Below are 25,086 nucleotides of genomic sequence, written 5' to 3'. Positions count from 1 at the left end.
AGTTCATAGATAATCTTACATTATAGAACTGTAGTTCTGTTGCTGTTTTCATTGGGAATATGGTAGTTAGTGAAATTATATGATACAAAATGCCTTAAATATCAACTCAATCTTTTTTTTTTTTCCTCCTCTTCTACTTTGGTCTTTCTTTATTATTTTGCTGATTTTCTTTGTGGTGTTGTTTTGGTTTTTGGTTTGTTTGGTTTTTGCTCATTTCATGTTCTCTTTAACTATTCATTGAATTTTTTTTGCATCTTACAGGACTTCACTGGGACTGTACATTTTCAATATTAGTGAAAGATGTTCATCTAAATAGTGACTTGAGTTCTGTAACCTAGATAGAAATCAAAATAAATGTCACAACGTAGTGTGCATCAGCTTTTTGCTGTGCCTTATTGATTCATTCCAATGAGCCATGCATTAAACAAAATTAGCCAGTTTTAGTGGTAACAACATAGAACCTATTTACTTTTAACTTCTCAATTAGGAATGAAGGTGGCAGCATAACACACATATACTCTTTGGAATTTTATTGTACACACCTCTTCAGTTGCTTATTTCTTCTATTTTTTTTAATCTAAGGAGGACACCATTGCCTTTATCAGGCTACAAATTTCTCTTCATTTCTTTTTATTTTGTTTCCCTCCTCCCCAACCTTCTTAATCTCAATCAGTGGGAATTTGATGATACTGCTGAACATGTGAGTAATTTTGGGCTGCTTTTTCAAAACAGATTATAAATGGTCGTTTTTTCTGATACCCCTCTTTCATTTATTTGTACTATGTCATCACAATTTGCTTGGATGCATGAACTAACAAATTGTTTTTTAAAATACTTCCACTATGTGGTACACTTTTCATTTTGGTTTTTGTTTTGTGAAATTGCTGTGATGCTATTGATTGCATAAGAAATATCGTGAGTTCATGTTGTTTTTGGTGGCTGCTACTAACTCTGCCTTGTGACACAGTTAGAGGAGGCATGCTTTAAGTGGAGGTATCACAGACGAGAGATGTTGAGTTTGTTCTGGGCTGCTCATAAATCCTGCTCCAGAGTTACTTGTTCAGTGCATAACATGACCTAGATCTGGCACTAATGAACTCTATCTAGAAATGGCAATTCTCTGTTGTACCCATACAAATTTGAGTGAAATTGCATGAGTCATGCCAAGAAGCAGAAAGTATCTTACTGAGTGAAGAATTTTTTTTTTTTTTTTTTTTAATATTTCAGTGAATGGACTGTGTTTTTTATTGAGAGTTTATTATGTATAAGGTACTGTGGGGGCCACAAGACGTGACACGTGCCTTCTAAGTGCTTACAGTCCAGGCGCCTAGGAAGGATATAAAGTTCAGAAAAGTTCCATAAAATACAACAAAAGCGATGACCTCAAGCAGTGTATAATTAATTAATATTTGAATGGCAACATCAGTAAGAGCTATGAGTTCAGAGACAGTGGACCAGGATGGTAGAAGTCCTGAAACTTATTTGAGAACTTAACTGATGAGTAGGGATTGAAGAAGTAAAAGTGTGTGTCTGTGTATGTTGGTGAGTTGGAGGTGGGAATGTACTTTTAAAGGTCAGCACAGCAGAAGCAGTCAGTCAAGAGTGTGATAATAGTCAGGTGACAGTGAGCTTGGCAGTTTGACAGGACTGAAGGATTCAAGTTAGTAAATTAATACTAAATACTACTAAGAGATTAAATTTTAATATAATGTTAGAAAAACCTAAAGTGTCAAGCTAAAGAGCTGGTCTTTAACTCTTCAGTCCTGGAGAGATATAAAAAATTATTAAAAGGAGCAAAAAGATAAAGGCTGGTGGGAGGTATTCTTTTGTTTAGTAAATTTGTTTTTTTGGCCATAACACAGGGCTCTTGTAGGGATTCTTGGTAAATATGATGGTCAAGCGATCACTTCTCGTGAAATTGACAGTGTAGCAGTGTTTTATAAACTTCTTTGACCATGACCCATAGTCAGAAATGCATTATATGCCATGACCAATTCATGCATGGGTTTAAAGTAAAGGTTTGACAAAGTAATACCTTACCTTTAAATATATGCATATTTTAATATTCAAGTATATTTCATTTGTTTACAAAACGCTGGTCATAAATGGCTAAACTGATTTCATGACCTGCTAAACGGGTCATTACCTGAAGCTTAAAAATCAATAACTTAATGGATAGATTAGAGGGAACATAAATACAGTAGACAGGGAAACAGAGTTCTTTCCCTAAGTCGTGAAGTAATCCAAACTGTTTTTAAAGTTGAGCATCAGAAATGAAACAGGGACAGTTATGATCAGTGTTTTGAAGGAAGGATGGACAAAAACATACTAACCAGCTGAGACTGGAAGAAGAAACAGGGACCAAAGATCACTCATGAGTTTTGAAGATGCTCCACCATTCATTAAACTATGGAAGAAGGGGAGTCTGCTTCCGGGAATGACGTTGAAGCTTTAGTTAAGTTGAAGTGGAGGTAACACTTGATCGTCAAGGGAAAACATCCAACAAATATTTGCAATGTATTGGGCTGGCCAACAAGTTCACTTGGGGTGTTCTCTAAAATCTGACGGAAACACCCGAACAGACATTTTGGCCAACCCAATACATGCCACTGGAGCCCTGGGGGGAAGTCAGGGCTAGAGATGAAGTTAGGATATAGGCAGAAAAGATTCCTTAAGTTTTAGAGATGGATCCAGCCTTTTGTTTAAGGACTAGAGAGAAATGCAGCAGATGAGCGACTGTGACAGAGCATCCGGGAATGCCAGCTTTTAACAAGCAGGGGCAAGCAGTAGGGTGCAGATGGGCTAGGAGAACAAAAAGAGAGTGAGGAGCTGTGGCCCCGAGATCAGCCACACTACCCCAGACAGAGGGCGTGGAAACCACTGAGTAAGTATGCCCACAGCTTAAAGAAAATGCAAACCAAGAGATGATGTGATCCAGGCAGAGAGAGGTGTGTCCAGCTGAGATTAGACCATGACAGAGGGCTCGAACATTTTGAGTGGCACTACTTACATTATCCTATCACAACCTGTATGAGAGGAAGGATGTGTGTGGTTAACCCCAATTTTATAAATGAGAATCTTATAGAAGGCTCAGGGTACGTACATTGCTTGCCGCACGATTTGGTGATAGAACCAGGACTCGCTTCTTTTTCCTCCTAGCCTGGCCTGCTTTCATCAGTAATTCTGTGATATCAGGGGGACCTTGGAAACAATAATGTTGGCATTCACCCATCATAATTTTGGGAATTGCCAGTGTACCATCATTTTAAATGCCGCTCTCCGGTGGTTCACTTGGTTTTTATATTCTCTGTAATGTTGGTGAAACCGCTCCTGAAAATAAAATCTCTCGCCCAGATTTAGTCTATTCATCTGACAGAGTAGTATTTCCAGTAGCTCTTCAGGATAGTACCTGAAATTCTTGAACTTCCACACTGGTGATATTCCTACACTTTCGAGAAAAGCACGTTGTTGAAAGCTGTCATCCCTGGGATCAGAGTCAACCAGTGAGTTCTGTGGCGCCCATTACAGCCTTGCACAGAAAAATCCCACCGTTCTCCACACAATCTAATTCATTCACTAAACTCTCACTTGCGTTGTCTTTAGATGCGAAAGACAATGACATCTTATATTTTCTTAAAGTTATCTGTATTCAATTTGAAAACATAGCTGTGCTAAAGATCTGAAAGGTTTTTTTGTTTTGTTTTGTTTTTTGCTGTGCGTGTATGTAGCACCAAGGAAACTATCGGAACAAGTTAATAGCCAGCACTCTGTCTAAAGAGTCATGTAACTTCCCATTTAGAAGAACAGTTCTGCGATTATCTTCTCTTATAGCCACCACAGCTTTGGGTCCTTACTAAGAGAAAACTAAGAGTTTTGATAAATAGTTTGTGATATTTAACATTTTCTACATTGTCGGAATTAATTGAACACATACTCGTGATGTAGTAGAACAAGTCCTGTTAATGTGGTTTTTATGGCCTGGCCTCCAAATCATTAGAAAATTCTCCTTAGTTTATAATGATTTTAGTCCATAGCCTATACAACTAACCAATAATATACTATTTGAGTCCTAAGAAACTTCTCTGGCTCTCTGGCTATCTAGGGCCAACAGATCAGCCGTTTGGTAAAATATTTACATGGTGATAATACATACTGTTTGGCATCAGCCCCATCCACAGTCTGAGGGCCAGGCTACAGTGGAAGCACATGGAGAGCAGCTGGCATACCATAGCAGCTAGAGCATGGATTGCTCACTACAAGCCACACACTGTTTTAAGTGTTTACCCAACATAGCTCATTTAATCTTTTAGTAGCCCTAGACGGTCCTAACATTCCAACTTTCACATGGGAAACTGAGGCACAGACGGGTTAAACTCACTTGCCCTGAATCACCAAACTAGTAAATAAGGAAAGGCATGTTTAAATTCAAGAATTCAGGAGGTCTGGCTCCAGGTTTTGTGGTTTTGACTACTACCCCTTAGAGCTGCCTCTTAGGATGGCTGAAGACCCCACTTCAGTGTCAGCATGAAGACAGATCATCCATATAGCATGAGCTCTAGGCATGAAACTTCCAGTGCTTGGCATGGCTGCAGGGAATGTTTGCGCATGCGCAGAAGGAAGGTGGCTGCCTTGATTGTTCCCCCAGGGCATTTGCGGTGTATGTTTTGAATCAATGTTACTCCCTTGTGTCATTCCAGGACATGATTATTTCTGGGCTACAGCCTGAAACTTCCTACTCCCTCACTGTCACAGCCTACACCACCAAAGGAGATGGAGCTCGCAGCAAACCCAAACTGGTGTCCACCACTGGGGCAGGTAGCTGTATCTGTGCATATACGTATCTTGAATATGTTCCCGGCAACAATAAGAGTAATTTTCCAAATGGTACAGGTGGTTTTGGTCAGAGGGAAAAATGTACAATGGTCAACTTTAGTGATTTTTGATATATAGTTCAGAGGGTAAAAATAACTGAATAACCTGCTTCACCCAGGTTATTCAGTCACTCATTCAACAAATATTATTTGAGCACCTATACTATGTATTGGGCACTATTTCCAGTACTTTGATAGAACAATCAACAAAACAAACGGACTCTGACCTCCTGAAATGTATTTTCTGACTAACATAATTAACTAGTGAATAAATGAGTTTTATAATAATAAAATGCCAGGAAGTGATTATTATCAAAATAAAGGTGTGTGGGCATTAAGGATGGGGCAGTCCCTAAGGACTGTTTTAGAAAGAGTGATGGGAGATCTCTTAGGGGCAGGATATTTGAGCTGAGACTTGAAAGATGTGAAGGAGCAAGTCCCACGAGGGTCTGGAAGGCAGACCATCTAGGGAGGGAAAGCACGTGACAGCTTCACCACCACCCCCTCCTCCCCAGCAGCAAACCTTGTTAGAAGAGCTGCTGTCTTGAACTGGGTTGTTGACTTAAAGTTTTATTTTTTGTCATGTTCTCCTCCTCACCCCTTGCTGTGGGGATTCTAAAGAGGACAAATTGCACCAAAGATGGGAAACAGAAAAGAGAATGAAGAAAAGCAAAAAGACTAATACCAGATTGCTCCTTTCTGAAGAAAAAAGCTTCTTAATGCTATTTAGTCTCACTTTGGTTGGCCACATTAGGAAAACAGCATGTCCGAAGACCTGACATTATAAAACCAATAAATTAAGAGATAATTACTGAAGGAATCTTCTTCAGTCCCTTTATGTAGAAATCTCCTGTGGAACATTTAAGCTATGATTTGATTTATTCCTCCTGAATCACTTCTCGCACAACTTTTTAGGAACACACCTCGATGTAAAGGCATAAAGCAAAGAACAGCTGTGATGTTGAGGACCCTCCTGGGTGCCGTGCTCACTGCCAAATTTGTCTAAATGTCGTAAGATTTGCCTCACTCATATCCCGCCACCTGGAACTGCCTCAAGCAGCAGGATTACAGATGGCAAAACTCCTTCAAGGCAAAATCTTCTGGGCCTTTTCTTTTTTTAATACCATTGTATCAAGTTTATTCAGTACCCTGCATAGGAGATACGGTGCACGTTCAGTGGGGACATGCTGACTGTCTAGCTATGGAATCAGCCTCTATTGGAATGTAGACAACGGAGGGTAAACCCCTGAAATTGAACCCCAAAGTGAAGAAAATACATTTCCTTCACCCGTATTTATAACTGGGTCTTAATAAGCCTGAAATGTCTTACATGAAGCATCAAACTCCTATTGCCCATAAGATGGGGAGGTCCTATAATGAGGACAAAAAAGTAGAGGATTTGTCGCCAAGGGATGCGAATCCTAGAACAAGGAATGATATTGCCTATTTTAATGTCACTAAGATTAGCTTATCACTTTTTAGTCACCATACAGAACATTATTTAGAATTGTGGATCTTACATACAGAATTATTTTGCAATTTGCATTCACAATTTCAGGTCTTTCTTAATCAAAGGAGACTTGGGTATTGAGGGAATGCTTATAATTTAGATGTCTGCACGTTTATTTTCTTGAGACCTCCCTACTGATCCTGGGTGGGAGATGGGAGAATCCAGATTTATAATCCTTCTAAGAGAAAAGCTCTAGTTTTCTTTGCTGCCAACCTATAGTAAAAAACCATTCTAAAGTCATTATTGAACAGATTAATTTGCTTTGTTTTATATAGTATTACAAAAATCCCTTGTATTTATATAACTATGAAGAATTACTGAGTTTATCTCACAGATGTGAGCTCCTAATAACCACAATTATAAGGGCATTTAGTTATAGCTTCCATGGAGAATTCAGGAATTCTCGTGAAATTTTATTTTAATAGTAAAATTCCTGGTTCTAGGATATGTTTCTGTATAATACATTGTTTCTAGAATCTGTGAACAATCATATCTTTGAAATAAAAATTCAGGCCATAACTTAAGCAATCCATGTAGGATTCATGTAACCTGAGGGATGCTTTTGAATAAAATGTTGGCTTTTATGTTTCAATGATTATGACATTTTTGTAGTTTCTTTGTTAATACTCCCATTGCTCTGTATCATAATAATTGGTCTACTGCCTGAAATCTTGTGGTTTTAGGCATATTCTTTGGTTTGAAATTTTCTCTATATTTTTACATGAATTTCACTACTGTACTGAGGAGCTATGTTTAAGGATGAGAGAAAAGATGACAATGACATAGAATTTGGAAGTAATAGGCTTAGGTTCAGTCATTTATGATTGTTGCTACTTAGGTGCTAAGTTAAATTGAAGCTAAGTTTAGAGCCATTGGGACTGAGTGCCTTGGTTGATCCCCAATGATTGCTCTTACTAGGAAGAAGTAAAGGGCAGTACGTGAGTACCATTTCTGAAGTCATGAGAGATTTTTAAGAGGAAGAATACAGTAAGGAGATAAGAATAATCAAAAAGGCAAAAGGGAGAAGAGATTATATGTCATGGCATAAGTTAGAGTTAGCTTATTTACTGTGCAGCTGGGCCTTCTTCTTCCAATAAGTTCACTAACACACTGCTAAAAATGACCTCCAACTCCCAGAGTAAGTATTTAAGACTCTTTTCCTTTTGCCAGTCTGCCAGCTCCTAGGCTGGAGTAAGCAGACCCACTGACCCTGCCACTGCGTGGCCTTTAAAAGTGGCCCACACAATAACCCTAAGGCATTAGAACCTTGGACCCAACTCCACATGCAGCACCATCTACTGGTCCTCTTCATTTCTCCACCTGGAGTGTGCACTGATCAGAGGACAAGGGCCCTGCATTATCCATCTTCTATTTTCCCACCCAAATGCCTGCATGCCATTATATAAGTCCTTACATAAAGTGAGTAGTTGGTAAATGTTTCAGACGTAGAATTTCTGGAAGCCAGAGATGGAGTGGGTTTCATTGCCAATACGTGCAGTTTGGGAGAATTCTTCTTAACCATTCATGCAATGTTGTAGAACTCTCCTCATTCCTTTTCCCTTTTTTCTACTTGTTACTCCCTGGATGAACTACCACAACTGTCCATAACCCTTACCCAAGCTTATTTAAACTGCATCTACTATTCACGCATTTGGGGAGATTTTAGGTGTTCCCTTCATGTGGCTAGCCTCTCCTGAGGCAATGCTGGGAGTTCTTCCTCTAGCTGCCTCAGCTTTCATTTCTTTCTTGAATTCTTCACTAGTGCATCTTGTTGCTTCCAGGCTGATTGTCTCATAGTTTTCAGGCTTAGTGAAACCTCTGCCAGGGAAAGGAGTGACTGTCTTGGCAGTGGAGAGCAGACCGAGGTGCTTCTGGCACAGCAGTGGGAACCAGTAGATCAGAACTGACGCTCTTACTTCTAGAGCATTACTTTGATTTCATGATACCAAGCCCACAGTGTTTATATCCCAGAACAAGAAAGGGCATGCCAGCATCAAAAACAAAAGGCATTAGTACAACCTAAGCTTTGACTATCACAGAAGAATAGATGTACATTTTCATAAGGCCATGAGATCTTTTTTTCTTAGAACTTACGAGTTTGTTAAATTTCTCCAAATTTGTACCATAGCAATATTATGAAGTGAAACACCAGATAATAAAAACATACTCATATATGGCTGACGAATATTATTACAATGCAACCTATATTTGTGGTTGCAGGAAATTTTAAATTGTTTTATTTATCCTCCCTCTACATGCATCTTATAGAAACAAGGTGCACAGTGTATTTATTATGATGCAGTTCTTCATAACCAGAGTTTTGAAAACTTTTGATAAATATTTTTAATAAAATATATTGGCCCTGGAAAATGTGGACACCTAATTGTTATGTTTTTCCCCAAAAGTCTCAACCGGGTTTTGTTTATTGAAGGATGTATTTTCTGCTGAAAGGCCCATTTTTTTTTCTCAGCAGAATCTCAAATGTTTAATTCTTGACGTCATTGATATTTCAATGGGCAAATCATGTAAATACTATATACACATAGAGAGAAATTAAGGGTACTTGCCAATATCTATTTTAAAGTGATTTTTAAAGAAAATAATTTTTAATATATTTAAAATAAAAATAAATGGAATAATTCAAGCACTCACCAACTTATGAATGGGTTTGTTCTGAGAGTTTCTTAGTTGGTTAGTAAGATATCAGAGACACCTTTCCATGAGAAACAGTGAGTCTACAGTTTTTGGTTTGGACTGGTTTGGTTTCTGGGTCAACCTTCAGCACGTGTATATAATTGCCATTAAAAACTTCAGGAACTACTTTCCCAAACATGATGAACCCACTTACTATGAACTTATCCAACATGTGAAACAAAACTATTATATTACTTCATTGGTTAAGGATAGAAATACCACAAAGAATGTGTTCTTGGACAAAGCACACCACTACTGGGGTCTGAAATATATAGTGAGCAGGTTAACCAAGTAATTTCTGAAGTTAATATTCTGTATATTATCTCAACATCTTTCTAGTTTGTTTTTGTTTTTAACATATCTACATCCCTATGACACTATTTTTCATTTCCTGTGTATTTTTCATTGCCATTAGTGTAAGCTTTCCTCCCTTTTGACCATATTCTCTCCCCTTTCTATTAACTTATTTTTAATTCTGGTAATACTCTTTTCCCCTCCCTCATCTTTGGACTGTTTCCAAAGAAACTCCTGGCTCTGTGTTGTTTACCACTGTCCTTGTCTGTGGATTCCAGGAATAATTACTCTTTGTTTAAAAAAAAAAAAAAAAAAAAAAATACGGTTGTAATAATACATTGAATATATTAGACCAATTCACATATCTAACTCATTTAACTTGAAAAGAAATTATGTACTTAGCCCCTGACCACAAAAACCTTAATATTCTGATTATTAATAATTATTATTATTAATGAAATGTAAAACACTTTTCTAAGACATTTACATGCATTTCCTCATTTAATATTCATAACAACAATATGGGGTAGGTCTTAATATAATTCCTATTTTACTAGATGCAAAACTTGATGAGGATGACTGATGTGGATGGTATAAACAAAAAATGCAAATTAGATCCACAGTAAGAGCAACATTATTTTACATTACCTTTTTTTTTTTTTTTTAAACTTATAATCAACATACTAGTTAAATTGTTTGGGCTGTGGATTCAGACAGACCTATGTTTGTCTCATAGCATCCTCACTTATTACGCATCTAACTTTGCACAGTTTTCTATCTCCCTGTTTCATTTTTTTATTATACAAAGTGAAGATAATAACTAAGCAGGGCACATAGTCAGGAGTGAAGGATGTAAATCAAGTGAGATGCTACATGTAATGCTCTTAGTACAGTGCCTGGTACATTGCATGTACCCAGTAGTTAAATATATTTTAATTATTATTCTTATTCGCTGTACCTAATTGGCTAATCCTTACAGAGCTTCATTTCTCTGCGGCATGAACCTCTATGTATTAAGATTCGAAATGTGAAGATGTTTTTAAAAATCTCCTTAAATTATCATTTCAATAATCATTCCTATTTTCTGTCCATTATCAAATTCTAATATCTCACCCTACCTTAAAAGAGTATGAGAAGGAGCATGTTTCCACAAAGACATATAGACCAAGCCCTGGCTTTTTTTTTATAAGTAAAGGCATGGAAATGCCCGTGGAGTGGCATTCCCGTTCACCAGTGATTGAAATGCGAACACCCATGTAGGGTGGTCTCACCACTCCCTCCTGTGTGCTCCAGTTCCAGGGAAACCCCGGCTTGTGATTAACCACACTCAGATGAATACTGCTCTCGTTCAGTGGCACCCCCCTGTGGACACATTTGGACCCCTCCAGGGCTACCGTCTAAAATTTGGCCGGAAGGATATGGAGCCACTCACTACTCTTGAGTTCTCCGAAAAAGAAGATCACTTCACGGCGACAGACATCCACAAAGGAGCATCGTACATCTTCAGGCTCTCAGCCAGAAACAAAGTGGGCTTTGGGGAGGAGATGGTGAAGGAGATTTCTGTTCCAGAAGAAGTCCCAACTGGATTCCCTCAAAACCTCCACTCAGAAGGCAGCACGTCAACCTCTGTCCAGTTATCTTGGCAGCCGCCTGTCCTGGCAGAGAGAAATGGCATTATCACCAAGTACACCCTTCTGTATAGGGATATCAATATCCCTCTTCTTCCAATGGAGCAGCTCATTGTTCCCGCTGACACCACTCTGACACTCAGTGGCTTAAAACCAGATACCACATATGATGTAAAAGTACGTGCTCACACGAGCAAAGGCCCCGGGCCGTATAGTCCCAGTGTCCAGTTCAGGACACTGCCTGTGGATCAAGGTAGGATTTGTCTGCTTACGGCCTTTCTCCCTTAAAGGAATGTCGGTCTTTGGAAATCAGTATTTTGAAGCTATAAATAACTGATCGGCCCATTCATATTAATAGGTTCAGCAGAAGCAAAAAGGTAAAGTATGTAAAACTTAATATGTCTTGGATGCCTTAGATCTCAGTTAGAGAATGCCAAGCAAGTCTGGCTGACAGCACCCCAATGTTCTCAGGTAAGGAAAACACAATATAGTTGACTGAATGGGAGAGAAAGGAGAGATCCTTATGAGAATGAGGTGTTAAAATGAATGCTCTTAACAGGTAGGCAAATCACACTTCTCTGTCTGATCCAAGTAGATGGCATCTAGCTTAAGCCCGCCCGTCCGTGGAAAAGGACGAGTCATACGTTTTTAGGAGTAGTTTAAATACACTGTTTTTCCTTTTCCAGCAGTGTTTGCAAAAAATTTTCATGTCAAAGCAGTAATGAAGACTTCAGTGCTACTGTCTTGGGAGATTCCAGAGAATTATAATTCTGCCATGCCTTTCAAAGTAAGTTGTTTTCTAATGTGTAAGAAGATATCACCGGTAAAAGTGGAGGGGGCAGGTCACCTGGGTAAGTCACTAACAAAGCATACGGACTGCTTTGAGTCGGCCACGCATACTTGCTGTTCTCTCTTCTTATGTGGCTTTCACATAACAGACTGAGTCAGGCTCTTTGGCAGTGTGACCTTTCCCCTCTCGAGAGGAGGCAGGAGCTCAAACCCAGGGCCGGCATTCTTTGTGGGTCACCTAGCACTTCCAAGTTGAACTTTTTACATCTAAGCTAGTGCTTTTGTTTTTTCATCAGGAAATGAGATTTACATGGTTTCTACCTGTTTGTGATGCAGTATCCTGGGATTTGAGTAATTTGTTAATTGGCCTGAATTCTTTGAATATTTTAAACTTCAGTTTCCCATTGAGAGATATTGGCAAACGTTGGCAAGAAGTACAAGTCTGTGAAAGAAAGAACAGAGAAACATTTTTGAAAGTAAAAATATATTTGGGAACAAGAATGGAAGTGTTTGGAAAAAAGTGGTGTGGATGATGCATTGAAACCTAGAGCATTTCTGCCAACATTCCCTTAAGATCACAGACAGCTGACGGGCCAAATATTGTTTAGCTGTTGTACATTTCTTTGTGTATTTTTGATAGACTTAGAAACATTGTATCATTACACAATAAGAAACAAAAGAAAACTGATGCCATCTCTAGAATTTATGAGCACTTACGGGCTTAGGAAATGCCCCAAATTAGAAATGACCCATATGTATTTTCCATAAGCAAGTACCATATTAGTTAGAAAATATTCATTGCCTGACTGATAACCAAATCTCTTTGATTGGTTGTATCTCTCTAGATTCTTTACGATGATGGGAAAATGGTAGAAGAAGTGGATGGCCGAGCTACCCAGAAGTTAATTGTCAACCTGAAGCCTGAGAAGTCATATTCATTTGTGCTGACAAATCGTGGCAACAGTGCTGGGGGGCTGCAGCACAGGGTAACCGCAAAGACTGCACCAGATGTTCTACGTACCAAGCCTGCCTTCATTGGGAAGACCAACTTGGATGGCATGATTACCGTGCAACTGCCCGAAGTACCTGCAAATGAGAATATAAAGTAAGTTTGATCGAAGGTTAGGGCTACAGGATAGAAATGCATGTAAGCAAGAAAAAAATGGTTAAATCTCGGGTATATATATATATAGGTGGTCATAAAAGACTATATTGCTGTATGTAGAGTGAGAGTCTTCTGCACAGGCTCACTGTTTTGTTATTCAAGTTCTGCTGCATTGTGTTCTAGAGTTCATTGTGACACAGATTCTCACCACTTTAACATTAATGAGAGTGATTTTTAAGTTCCAGAAATGATATAATTTAGGAGAGACAGACAAATAGAACATGAACCTTACCATAAAGAAGTTTACGTCGTAGTGTATAGAATGATGTGAATAGTCGAATAACTGATATTTGGCGAATGTTATTGTAATTGTGAGGAATTCTTAGAAAATACTACAATGCTAAAAGAAACTTTAGGAAATTGGATACAAAAAAAAACCAGTATAAGACTCTGCTGTTTTACATGTGCACTGAAAGATGGGAGAGATTTCAACAAGCTAAAGTTCAGAATGACATTAGAAGAAACGTGAAAGCTAGAAAATGTAATTTTTTCTGCTTTGGATGGAGCACAGTGTAGAGGCCAATGGGCCTGAAGTGGAAATTAAATCCAGTCAATTAAGTAGTTTGTTGGTTGTGTATAGCCAGTTGATGGTAGCCAGTAGAAGAAAAAAAGTGTTTTCACCAAAGTATATTAAGTACGAGTACTGTGGTAGACCCTGGAGAACAAAAAAAGAGGATGGGGTCCCTGTCTTCAAAGAGTTTACCACAGAGTGAGGAATACAGAGAAACAGATGTAATACGTGCTAGCGATAGAGTCGTATTCTACCTTAACAGTAGCTAATCCAGAATGAAATGTGTCAAGAAAGTTTCTGAATTTAATCTTGAAGGACAAATAAGAGGCATACAAAAAAATCAGAGGGAGGAAATCGTATGCAAAGGCTCATTAGTAAAGGAAGCAAGTGATTCCATAAGGCACGTGCTCAGAGAGCCAGGGCAAGAGTAGTGAGAGGCAGGTATACAAGAGCCCAGTTGTGCTCAGAAGTTGGAACTGTATCCTGTAGATAGTGACAATCCATGAAAGGACTTTATGCAGGAGAGTGGCATGATGTCATCTGTGTAACACCCAAGTTTCCTTCTTTTCCATTTTAGGAAATATTTATTGTGTGTCTGCTGCATGTTAGGAACTGTGCTCCTGGCTTGGGATAAGACTAAACCCTTTGTCCTTTCTTCTGTTCCACATGATCAAGTTTGGATGAAACTTGCTATGAAAGGTTTGAAGGTCAAGCAGAGGCATTTATACATAATTTATGGATGGTTGGAGCCTTTACATTTAGTAGCAATCTGGTGACATAATTTAGGAAAGTTCTTAGGGAAGATGGCTCCTGAAGGCATGTCGGAAGAATTGGAGCACCACAGAGAAAAGTTTGGGGCAGTCATTGTGCAGTTAGTTGACTCTAGGCAAGTAACAAGATTCTGAAGTGAGATGGTGATGGTGGAAATGGGATGCAGACGCAGACAGAGCAGTAGGAATTGGCAGCTGTCTTAATGGAGGGATCAAGGCAGAGGAAAATGTCATAGATGACTCTGAGGTCTGAGCTTGGATGACAAAATAAATGATGCTGCCATTCATCCTGAAGGATGAAAGATCAGGAGGAAATTAATGAGTTTAATTTTGTGTACATTTTACATGAGGTATCAGTGAAATCAGTCTCCATTTATATTAGTCTCCATTTTTGTCCACTCTTCTGTTTCTATCATTTAGAAAACTAAAAAGAAGAATGGAATATTAGTGTGATTTTGATTCCAACAAAATTTAGTATGAAAGGGAGATTTTATTTTTCTATTGTTTAAATATTCTATGGATATTGTTTGATCTCCCACCGTAGTGCCAGACAATGTTGCAGGAATTCAGTGGAGAGAATGCTGACTTTCTCATGGCTCTTACATAGTGTAGGTAACTGGGGAATTTGGACAAGTAGAGAGTCAGGTGGAGTGGAGTCCTGTGATACCAAAAGTTAGTTGGATAGGGGAGGCCACAGGAGGAGCTCCCAACCCCAGTTTAGTAGTTCAGGGAAGAGGCCCTGAAAAAATTAACATCTAAGCTGAGGCTTAAAGAATCACAGTAAGCTGGTCCATGGGAGCGGGGGTGGGGAGATGCTGTTTCAGGCAGAGGACAGCACATGTGATATTGCACAAGCAAGACAAAGACTAGCACTTGTTATTCGTCCACATCTTACCCATCCATTAAGACTTTTCAGCTGTCATCCAACAAACATGTACTCTAGACATACTGTACTGCCAGCACTAGGTCTGGAAATAGAGAGATGATTGAGATAAAGCCCTACCTTACAGTGGGGAAACAGATACAGGAAATAGATAATAAGAATATAATGGAGCAAGTACTGCCAGGTACTGTAGAAACATAAATACTGTAGAACTCTAGCCCAACTTGGATGTCAAGGGAGATTTCCAGAAGGAGCTGATATCTAATAAGTTTTGAATGATGAGAAAGATTTAGAGAAGGTAAAATAGTTGCAAACAATGAAGGAACAGTCCATATAGTTTATATGGGCTATAAATTGAGTCTATTAGAAACATGTACTGTCTATTCAGGGAAAGAGTAGATAAAAGACGAAAATAGTGTCACATAATCTGTAGTTTTTACTATTAGATTTCAAAACTTTTCTTTATATATTAAAAAAAAGATTTTAATGGCTATTTACCAAATTAGCTTGGTTCTTGGGAAATGACATTTTAGTCCATTGGTGATAGACTTCTTTTTCATTTCCCAACCTCTGAATGGATTGAGAATACTGCAGAATATAGTCTCTCTCTCTCAGTATTTTTCTTTAGCTTGTTCAATTTTTCTTTGTTTTATTTATGCACTTCTTCTTTGTAATATTTGACACGGGAGTCAAAGAAAAGGGATAAAACTTTGGTAACAAAGATCAGAGACTATTACAGAACAGAAAAAGAAAGCAAACCATTATGGAAAAAACTCTGTTCTAGAAATGAAGTAAAGATTCCCAGAAATATATTCTAAACACTCTGGGGAAAAGACAAGAGCAAAAGACAAAACTGGGGAAAAGACAAGAGCAAAAGACAAAACTAGGAAAAAGTATAAGAACCATAAGAAATGAAAAGCAAATCTCCTGTTAGCAAAAATCCCTACATAATTCATATTCACTATGTTTTTTAAAGGGATACTAGCGCAAAGTTACCCATCCAGTCTTCTAGGTTGGTTCATGTGGTATCGTCAAATATGACAAGAAGCTGTGTGCCATGCGGTGCCACTTGCAGTTCAGAAATCAGAGTGGAGCTTTTGTTAAGTATTGTAAGGGAGAAAAGAGGGGAGAAAACAGAATCGATTCCAGAGCTCTGGGGTGGGTTGCTAACGTGTATTTAGGTGAAAGCTAGCTACAAAGATGCTTCCAATTTGTTTTTCTGTCAAAATACAATGTTGATGATTGAAGGGCTGTTTCGTTTATCAACAGAAAACCAGGCTTTCCTCATTTCCGGCCACGATAATTGAGAGGTCTTGATCCCCACCTCCAAACTCCTCACCACCTGAAAATAAATCTGTCTCTTGTAAACACGATGCAGACATAGCTCCTTGCTTCTGTGATTTCACACTTGGTTTTTGTGTGGAGCAGCTGGGAGCTCCCTCAGCGAAGGGCCAGATTTTTCACGAAACAGCCACATTGGTACTGCAGGTTCTAGTATCAGCAATCTCGTGGGGCTTCAACCTTCTCTTTGAATACATTTAGGGGGGCAGAATGCTGGTCAGAAACTCTAGCAATGCCACCATCCGTCAGAAGCAAGTTGTGGTGACAAAGAGGACTTCTGTGACTCTATAGAGCAGGGTTTTACTCTGGTTGGTAAGAAAAAAAAGCACCACACAGATTGTACTCAGAGAAAAAGCTGCCAGAAGGTACCCAATGTAAATTAACTCCATAGCAACCCTTTCATGTTTATGAAAAATAGAAATGAAGAATAAGGGCGTTTTATAAAATTTTAAATTTATTATCTACTTTTTCTTTTAAAGAAAGACATTCTTGGAAGCAAAGTTGTTTCATAACACACATGCACCACTATTAGCAGCTCAGTGTGTATAAGCTGTTTAATGTTTAATTCATGCATCATATGTTTGTTAATTGAAGTGGTAAAGGCTTAAATTTGTATAGAGCTTTACAATTTACTGGAGGTGTTAGAGCATTTCACTTAAGTCTCACAATAACCCTGTGAGGTAGGTGGTCTCCCCTTTTACAGGTGAGTAAAGTGAGGCCCAAAGACACTAAGTGGCCCAGCCAAGATCATAGAGTTGATACTGCTAATAGTTAATAGGGACAGAGGACTTACTAGGTGTTCTTCAAAGGACACTGCACACAGTGACTGCTGTAATCTTCACACCAACGGTCCTCTTCATTTTACAGCTGACGAAGCTATAAGGTGGTGTACGAATTTGCCCTGGCAACACAATAGCAGAACCAGAGAGGAAAGATTTGAACTTAGGCAGTCTGGCTCCAGAGTCTATGTGTTGCACCACAACCATGCCTCTGTGACCATAAAATGATTGACCAAACCAGGATATTTTTTCCTAGGACAATTGCTAAACATTTAAGAAGTCCATAACAATTAGATGTCAATAGGACTGCCCCAGACAAACCTTAGAACCAAGAGGAATCAGGTTACGTGCACTTGGCCACAGATTATGGAAATGTACGTTAAATGTGGAACAAGAAAATCGGTAGATTGTCATGAGAATTTAGAGGAGAGGTAAAGGGAGAGGCTAGCCACAGTCAGCATTATCATCTGCCATTTTACAAATGAGGAAAATGAGGCTTAAGACAATTAATAACTTGTCTGACAACACATAGCTTAAAAGATTAGAAACCTTAATTTAAACAGAGAAACTAGAAAGATCATTCAACCTGCTTTGGTTTTCCTGTGGTTAATTAATTTGATTTAAACAATATATACCCAAATGACCAAAGCCAAGAAAAAAAAAAAAAAAATCAAAAGATTATTCAAGGCATGACATTCATCATTAAACTCTGAGACAAATTTTGACCTCCCAGTTAAATAATGAGTTGGAGAATGCTAGTATGGACTGTTAATACAAAAATCCTGCCAGAATTTGAAGTGGGACTGCCCCGAAGACCAGAGCTCACCTTCCCAGATAATTATATGGAACTGGGCCCCTTGATGATAACATATTAAATAAAATTAGTACAACTTTACATAGGATAATTAAAATTCTGAAGGTTATATTTAACTTATCTAATTAAATCTAATATACTGGGAAAACACAGCTTACTTTATAAGTAGTCGAGGGCTTTCCAGATATATTGATTCTCAAGTTATTTATTTTCCCTTAGTTTAATAGTGAAGGTCTGTGTTGAAAAGGGTATTTGAAGGCTAAACTTCAGGCTTGAATTAGACAGGCAAACAGAGTACAAAGTTTAATTTTACCCATAGGGGAAGCTGCTCTATGTCCAAAAGCAATTTTTTTTTTTTTTTTTTTTTTTTTTTGCGTTTCAAGCAAGTTCTTTCAGTTCATATGATTTGGTTGATATGAATTTGCAGGGTATATGTTAGTTCCTCACTTTACAGAGTCATCTTACCTTACCTAATACCGCATGAGATTAGAACTAGGATCACCGCTTTGCTGGTAACTAAAAGACATTTAGGCATGTCATGAGGCTGGTTTGGAGGAAAGAGAAAAGCTTGATGAGGTTTCAAGTTGGAAAGTTCTAATGCAAGAGAAGGGCCTCAAAATGTTTTTGACTTCCTGATCTAGGAGAGGCATAAATCCCCAAGAGTTACCTGTTTCACCCACTTCCACTTTTCAGTGAAAAAGGAACTCAGTGATAAAATGGCAACGTTAGCAAATTTGGGGAAATTATATGTGTACCTGCTTTAGGAATGTGTTTCTAAGTATAGGAATATGTCTTAAACGTATAAGAAACTTATGGACTAAAAATGGTTCGTTGAGACCGTGTAATAGGGGTCATTGATCTAAGCAGAGGTCAGGGAAGGTTTGAGTTAGGAAGTAAAAAAAGTGAGTTGCTATTTGAGGAAAGAGAGAAGATAACTTGGAATGTGTTGGGAGTGACAGAAGGTTCTAGACAGATGGTACAGAATGATCAAAGACAGAATGGACCAAGTAAATTCAAGAAACTAAAAGCCCACCAGGGCGTAGCTCAGAGAGCACAGAGAGATGGATTCAGGCAAGATCCTGCTGAGTCTCATAATGCCTTTGGTCTTTATCCTAAGACAAATGAGGATCAATGGAAATATTTTTAAAAATGGAAATGTTACAATTAATTTTCTATTGCAAAATGAAAATTTCAGAGACTGGACTAAAGGGAGTTTAACTCAATGGAGAGAGAAAATTAGGAGACAAAGTTAGGAGCAACCCAGGCATGAGACAATGAAATGAAGCCAGAGCGGTGGCGGTAGAGATGGGGAGAAGTGAATGCACTATAGATAGTTTGGAAGTAATAGGACCTAGCGGTAGTTTGGGTATGAGAGAGGGAGAGAGTTAATGCAGATTGTCAGTGATAACACCTAGGTTTACAGCCTGTGCCCTAAAATGGATCGTGGTGCAATATTGGAAGAGGATTACTTTTGGAGGCGTATTTTTTGTTTTATTTTAACCACAGTAAATTTGAGGTACTTTTGTGACATAGAAATGGAGACATAAAGTTGGAAGGGGATAAACTTGTGGAGTTCAGAGGAGCGTTCTGGGCTGAAGATGTGAATCTGTAAATCATTTGCATCTAGGGGATAACTGATTCCCTGAGCTGGAATGAGATCACATGGGAAGAAAAGAGGAAGTAAAGACAAATCCTTGGCTAGGTCCTTGAGGAGCTCCACCGTTGAAAAGCTGGGTAGCAGGTAATAAATCCTGCTAAAGAAGTAAGGTTAACATGGTGAGAGATTTAAGTAGAAAACCAGGAGAGTTGGATACAGAGAAAGAACTGAATATGTTTCGTGGAGGGTGTTATGAATACTCAGATTCTGATAAAAGATCAAGTAAGAAGAGAGTGAAAATTTCTCCTTTTGACGCAATACTGATGACCCAGGTGAAGGTGGTGAGATGGGCAGATGAGGCAGGAGCTAGAGCACAGTTGACTGGGAAGTGAATGGAAGGGAAAGACATGGAGAACAGCAGGAACACGCAGCTTTTCTCAGAACTGGGGCAGTAAGAGGTAGGCGAGAGAGAAAGTGATGACTGGAGCAGGATGTGGTTTGTTTTGTCCTGCCAGGGATTGAAAGCTAATCGATAGAATCCAACGAGGATGGAGAAATCGAGATATGTGGGAGACAAGGGGTAGAGTATATGGTAAACATCCTAAGAGAGTGAGATGCAGGACCCAATTCAAGAAAAAGTAATTGGCTCTGGAAAGTGTAGTCAGCCCTTCTACGGTACCGATACGAAAGATTATGGTTTGCACTCAGATGTAGGGAGGCTTGTAGTTTGTTAGACGATGAGGGAATGCTTGTCTAAATCTTTTTCTTTTCTCTGTATATAAGAGCGAAGGCCATCTTCTAGTGGAGAGGCATGTATGTCCAAGATTTGAGGCCAGGGGAGAAAGTGTGAAAAACTTATTGTGAAGATTGGATCGACTGGGTAACTAGAGAAGCTGTGGTTGTATTGCCAGGCAGTGTTGAAGGCCTGTTTGAGTTTGCTCAATATGAACTTATGGCATCATTCTACCCTGTGCATTATTTCTCAAGCTGTATTCAGCTCCTTGGGTTCAGGCACAGAGAAAGGCTATCAGATTTTAGCTAAGGCAGAATGGAGGATGTGGGTTTTGGAAAAGAAGAGCTCAAGAAATTGAGAGCCCTGGATTGGTGCATGGGCCAGCCCTCTGAAGGTTGAAGTCACCCAAAATGATGGCAGAGTTTGGGAGGAAAAAAAAAGACTGTTAACCCTGGGAAAAACAAAACAAGACAAAAACTTCCACAAAGGAAAGATTCTGAAGAGGTTGGTAGATGGCAGAAATCAGTAAGAGAAGACCATAGCATAGCTGAATTGTACGAGCTTCCAAAAGGAGGGCTTATTGTGATTTTAGCAAAAGGGTGGAGGAAGAAATACCTGCAAGAAGCAACAGTGAACCAGGAAAGAAACCCAAACCCTAAACCTGAGGTTCATGGGCAGAGGAATAAATTAACAGCCGCCACGTGAGAAGTCTGCAAAGAAAGCAGTATCCTCAGGGGAAAGCTAGGCCTCAGGAAAGGCAAATACGAGGTTCTTTACAGAGTCATAGTTGCAGAGAATACAGTTGAAATGTATGGATTTGGACCCAGGAGTTCCAAATTCCCAACACCCCATTTCTTTCAATAGGTGAGAGCTGCTTTGAAAGGCTCCACTTTGGCTGCTCTAGGTGAATGCTTTAGCGATCGTGGCGAGAAAAGGTTATGGATCTCCAGCCACACTGTTAATTAATTGCTATGGGGAAGGCTGTTCAATTCTTATCCGAGCCACAAATGAAATGAATAGTCGGGGAGTGCTGCAGAAGAAAGGACGGATTCTTTTTTCATGTACAAGAATGGCAACTCAAAGTATGAAAGCAGAAGAAAAATTAATAGGATTCATCAGCTTAACCTTGATTTACAAGATTCTGAACGAGGACAGTGGGAGCTCCCTGATCACGTGCGGTATCGTTACTTTAGGCAAAGAGAAGCTGTCCTGACTTTGTGCAATTGGTAGTGAAAAGCAAGAGGTTCCCTGACAAGTGTGTTTATCAAGTCCATCTGCAGTGTTATTTTGTGCGCTAGGTTGCAGCCCCTGTCATTCTTCTCCATGCTCATTTAACATGATGGACCTGTTTGGCAAACTCTTCAGGTGGTGGGAGGACAGGAAGAGGAGGAAGCTTACTCTGGACCATAAAGGATACTGGCCTCTCTCACATCCTCCACTCTTCCTTCTCCCTACCCTCCTTGATCATCATCATTATTTGTGGGAAAGAAAATGGATGGCTAAGTGATGTGACCCTGTTGATGTGTTGCTCAGAGCACCATGGATAGAGGATTCTGCTGTAGTTGTCTGGTTTGACTTGAATTCTTGATCGGGGGGGGGGGGGGGGGGGGAAGAAAAGTTTGATAAGTTCTTTAATCTACATCTCAGGGAATTTCACTGTGTCCTACTGTGTCTGTGTTCAGATCCATCTCTCCCACCATGATGGTCAGTACCAGCCAGTAGCAGCTGGCATCTGTGAAGTGCTACGTGACACACACTGTGCTAAGCACTTTGTGTTCATTTGTCTTATTTCCCCAGAATAAGTCTGATATTATTTACTCTCATTTTCAGTATATGCCACTGAGATTCAGGGATGTTAGATGATCAGCCCAGGATCATACAGCTCATTAGTGGCAGATCCTAAATTCTGGGCCAGATATATCTCTAGATGCCACATTCTTTACCAGAACACTCCAGATCAGCCCTGCCCAACAAATGTAATGAGAGCCACATGTGAAATATTACACTTTCTAGCAGCTATGGTAAAAAGTACAAAGAAACAGATGTAATTAATTTTACTTTCATTTTTTACGAAACGCATTATATCCAGAATATTATCATTTTAACATGTGATCACTGTTAAAAAATTATTGCTGAGATATTTTACATTTATTTTCATACTAAGTTTTTGAAATCCAGTGTCTTTTACAGGTAGAGCACATGTCAGTTCAGACTAGCCACATCTCAAGTGCTTGATAGCCACAAGGGGCTAGCAGCTACTGTACTGGACAGAGCTGCTCCAGACTCTGTTTGTGGAAACAGAGTTCTTTATCACACAGGATTTGCTGAGTTTATTACAGGTTTTGCTTTGCGATAAGAACAAACAGGACTTCCTGTGTGTACTATTAGTCTCTGTAATATAATGTGATACAAGCTTGATAGCACCCATCCTGTTCTCATACCTTTCCTCTGAGAGGCAGAGGTAGGGGTGTGTGTGTGTGTGTGTGTGTGTGTGTGTGTGTGTGTGTATTCATTTCCACAATAAATTTCCATAAAAGTGCTTTATGATCCAGAGTAAATGAGACAAAAGCAGATTATTGCCATAGTTAAGAGATATATCTCTCTCTCTACATATATAGGTTTGTATCCCCTTACTATCTGTTTTAACTTGAGCGATTATTCAGTCTCTGTGGAGCTTTCTTTTTTGTCTCTTACCTGTCCTTAAAGGATTTTTGAGAGGGCAAAATGAGATTATGCATTTACTATAATACCTGAAAAGTAGGAAGTGATTAATGTGGTGGCTATTATTATACCTTATGTTCAAAGTCCTTGTATAGTTACTACCAAAAATCAGTATGAGCAGAGTCCCTGACTCTGAATATAAGAGCACAGTATACGCTATACGGAAGTGACAAAACAACTTTACAAATAACCCACATCTATTTGGGCACAAGGAACCTTTATACATAAATTGTAGTTGACCGTTCTCAGTGTGAGGACTCGCTTACTTTTGTCCCTTCCTATAGAGGTATTATACTGAGACCTATTTTGAAAGCCCTCAGGTAGTGACTGTCTCCAAATTTCTGCAGTACCTACCTTAAGGTTTGCAATTTGATGGGTAGAAAGAGAGGGGAACCTTTACATCTTTATATGATTGTGAGATGATGAGTAATTTTTATGCTTTTAATTTCTTATCCAAATAAAATGTATCTTAACAGTGTATAAAGAAAACCATTGTCATCATCATCGTGTAGGCATTTGTATGAGCTTAGAGTAATTTTTATTACACATCTTCCTTACAAAAATCGTCTTATAAATTAATGTCATGGACAATTCTTGGTTCAGCAGCCTGTGGTGGTAGATTTCAACATACCCACCTTGTATGTGTCCAGCACCAGGGTACTAACAAACTATTTCCACTCTGTTTATGATACCTAATAAAGGTCAGTCAACCATGGTGATATTACCATACAAGATCACTGAAGTCACACATAAATGTCTATCCACGTTGTTTTTAAAATTGAACAAACAGGTGGTTATTTGCCATTGATGGACAAGTCACTCCATATCCATAATTTGCCTTCGGTCTCAATCTTCAGGTCTGTGGAAGATTTAAGGATATATCCACTTTCTTTTCCCTCCGAACTAACCTTATTTTTGTCTATCTATTCTTGTGCAGAGGTTACTACATAATAATTGTGCCTTTGAAGAAATCTCGTGGGAAATTTATCAAGCCGTGGGATAGTCCAGATGAAATGGAATTAGATGAGGTAACTATGTGTTTTGGGCAGTGTCGTTCATTAGTTATTTAATTTTTAAAATAGACCTCTCCTCTCTGTGGAGACCTTTCAGCATCTAATCTGGGTGCTGACTCCCTACATGGCTGGCTGGTCAGCTGGCTACTCAGATGGTTCACTGCTATAGGTGTGTTAACCTCTTGGGGTCCCAACAAAGAGCTTTTTGATTTAATTAAAAGACATTAAGCTGTTGTAAAGCTTACAACCTATCTCATCTTTGTTGGCTTTAATATTTTGCCCCGTGCCCCTTGTAAAACATGATGCAGAGGTGTGGAAGGTGAACTGAATTGTCAGCAAAGACTTAATCACCATTGCTATGAATTCCAAGGTATACTTCATCAGTGCAATGGTAGCTGAGGCTGTTAAAAATGCTAAGTTGCAATTTGCACCAGAGTTCAACACTTGACCTGCTATGTGTTCTTGACCAATTTCTGACAGAACTGTGCTGGTTAGCACATATTTGCTTTATTCTATATTTTGTAGGATATCAGAATCAAAAATGCATGTAACTTCAGGGGCAAACAAAACAAATCGCAGAATTTTGAGCTGAGCAAGAAATATGGTGCAAAAAACAGAGCAAATACTAAATACTATTGATTTCTAAAATCTTACAACAACAATAGGTACCTTGGTACTCTTTTTTGCAAAAAGAACATTTTTTTTTTTTTTTAAAGTAAACACACAGTATATAGAACGAGATCTAATTTTGACATACTTCTGTTTAGATGAGAAAACTGTGATCCCAAGTGTTAAGCCAGATCCCTAGAGGGCCACAGCAGATTAATGGCTGGGCTTCACATTTTGAAATACTACACAGGAGAGACTTCACAATTTTAACATGACTCTAGTTTGAATCGGTTCAGAAGTCAAATAAAAAAGGCCCCCATTAGGGGAAATACGAGATTTTAATTTCTTGGATTTATTTACAACA

General features: G+C 38.9%; 1 protein-coding gene across 10 annotated transcripts in view; it reads left to right on the top strand.

Annotated features, from left to right (window-relative positions):
- The window catches only part of PTPRD (protein tyrosine phosphatase receptor type D), a 521,421-nt gene that overhangs the window by 354,412 nt on the left and 141,923 nt on the right, over positions 1-25,086 (top strand). For 4 of the 10 annotated variants that reach the window (XM_068552039.1, XM_068552034.1, XM_068552037.1 and 1 more), the window contains exons 13-18: positions 674-700; positions 4,698-4,815; positions 10,663-11,250; positions 11,684-11,784; positions 12,632-12,891; positions 24,038-24,128. In XM_068552039.1, coding sequence (XP_068408140.1) covers positions 674-700; positions 4,698-4,815; positions 10,663-11,250; positions 11,684-11,784; positions 12,632-12,891; positions 24,038-24,128 — 1,185 coding nt within the window. The remainder of the gene's footprint in view (positions 1-673; positions 701-4,697; positions 4,816-10,662; positions 11,251-11,683; positions 11,785-12,631; positions 12,892-24,037; positions 24,129-25,086) is intronic. The other 6 variants (XM_068552042.1, XM_068552038.1, XM_068552033.1 and 3 more) reach the window with 3 other exon arrangements.

This window comes from Eschrichtius robustus, chromosome 10 (assembly GCF_028021215.1).
Source record: "Eschrichtius robustus isolate mEscRob2 chromosome 10, mEscRob2.pri, whole genome shotgun sequence".
Lineage (NCBI taxonomy): Eukaryota > Metazoa > Chordata > Mammalia > Artiodactyla > Eschrichtiidae > Eschrichtius > Eschrichtius robustus.
This window is presented reverse-complemented; position numbering and strand designations above follow the sequence as displayed.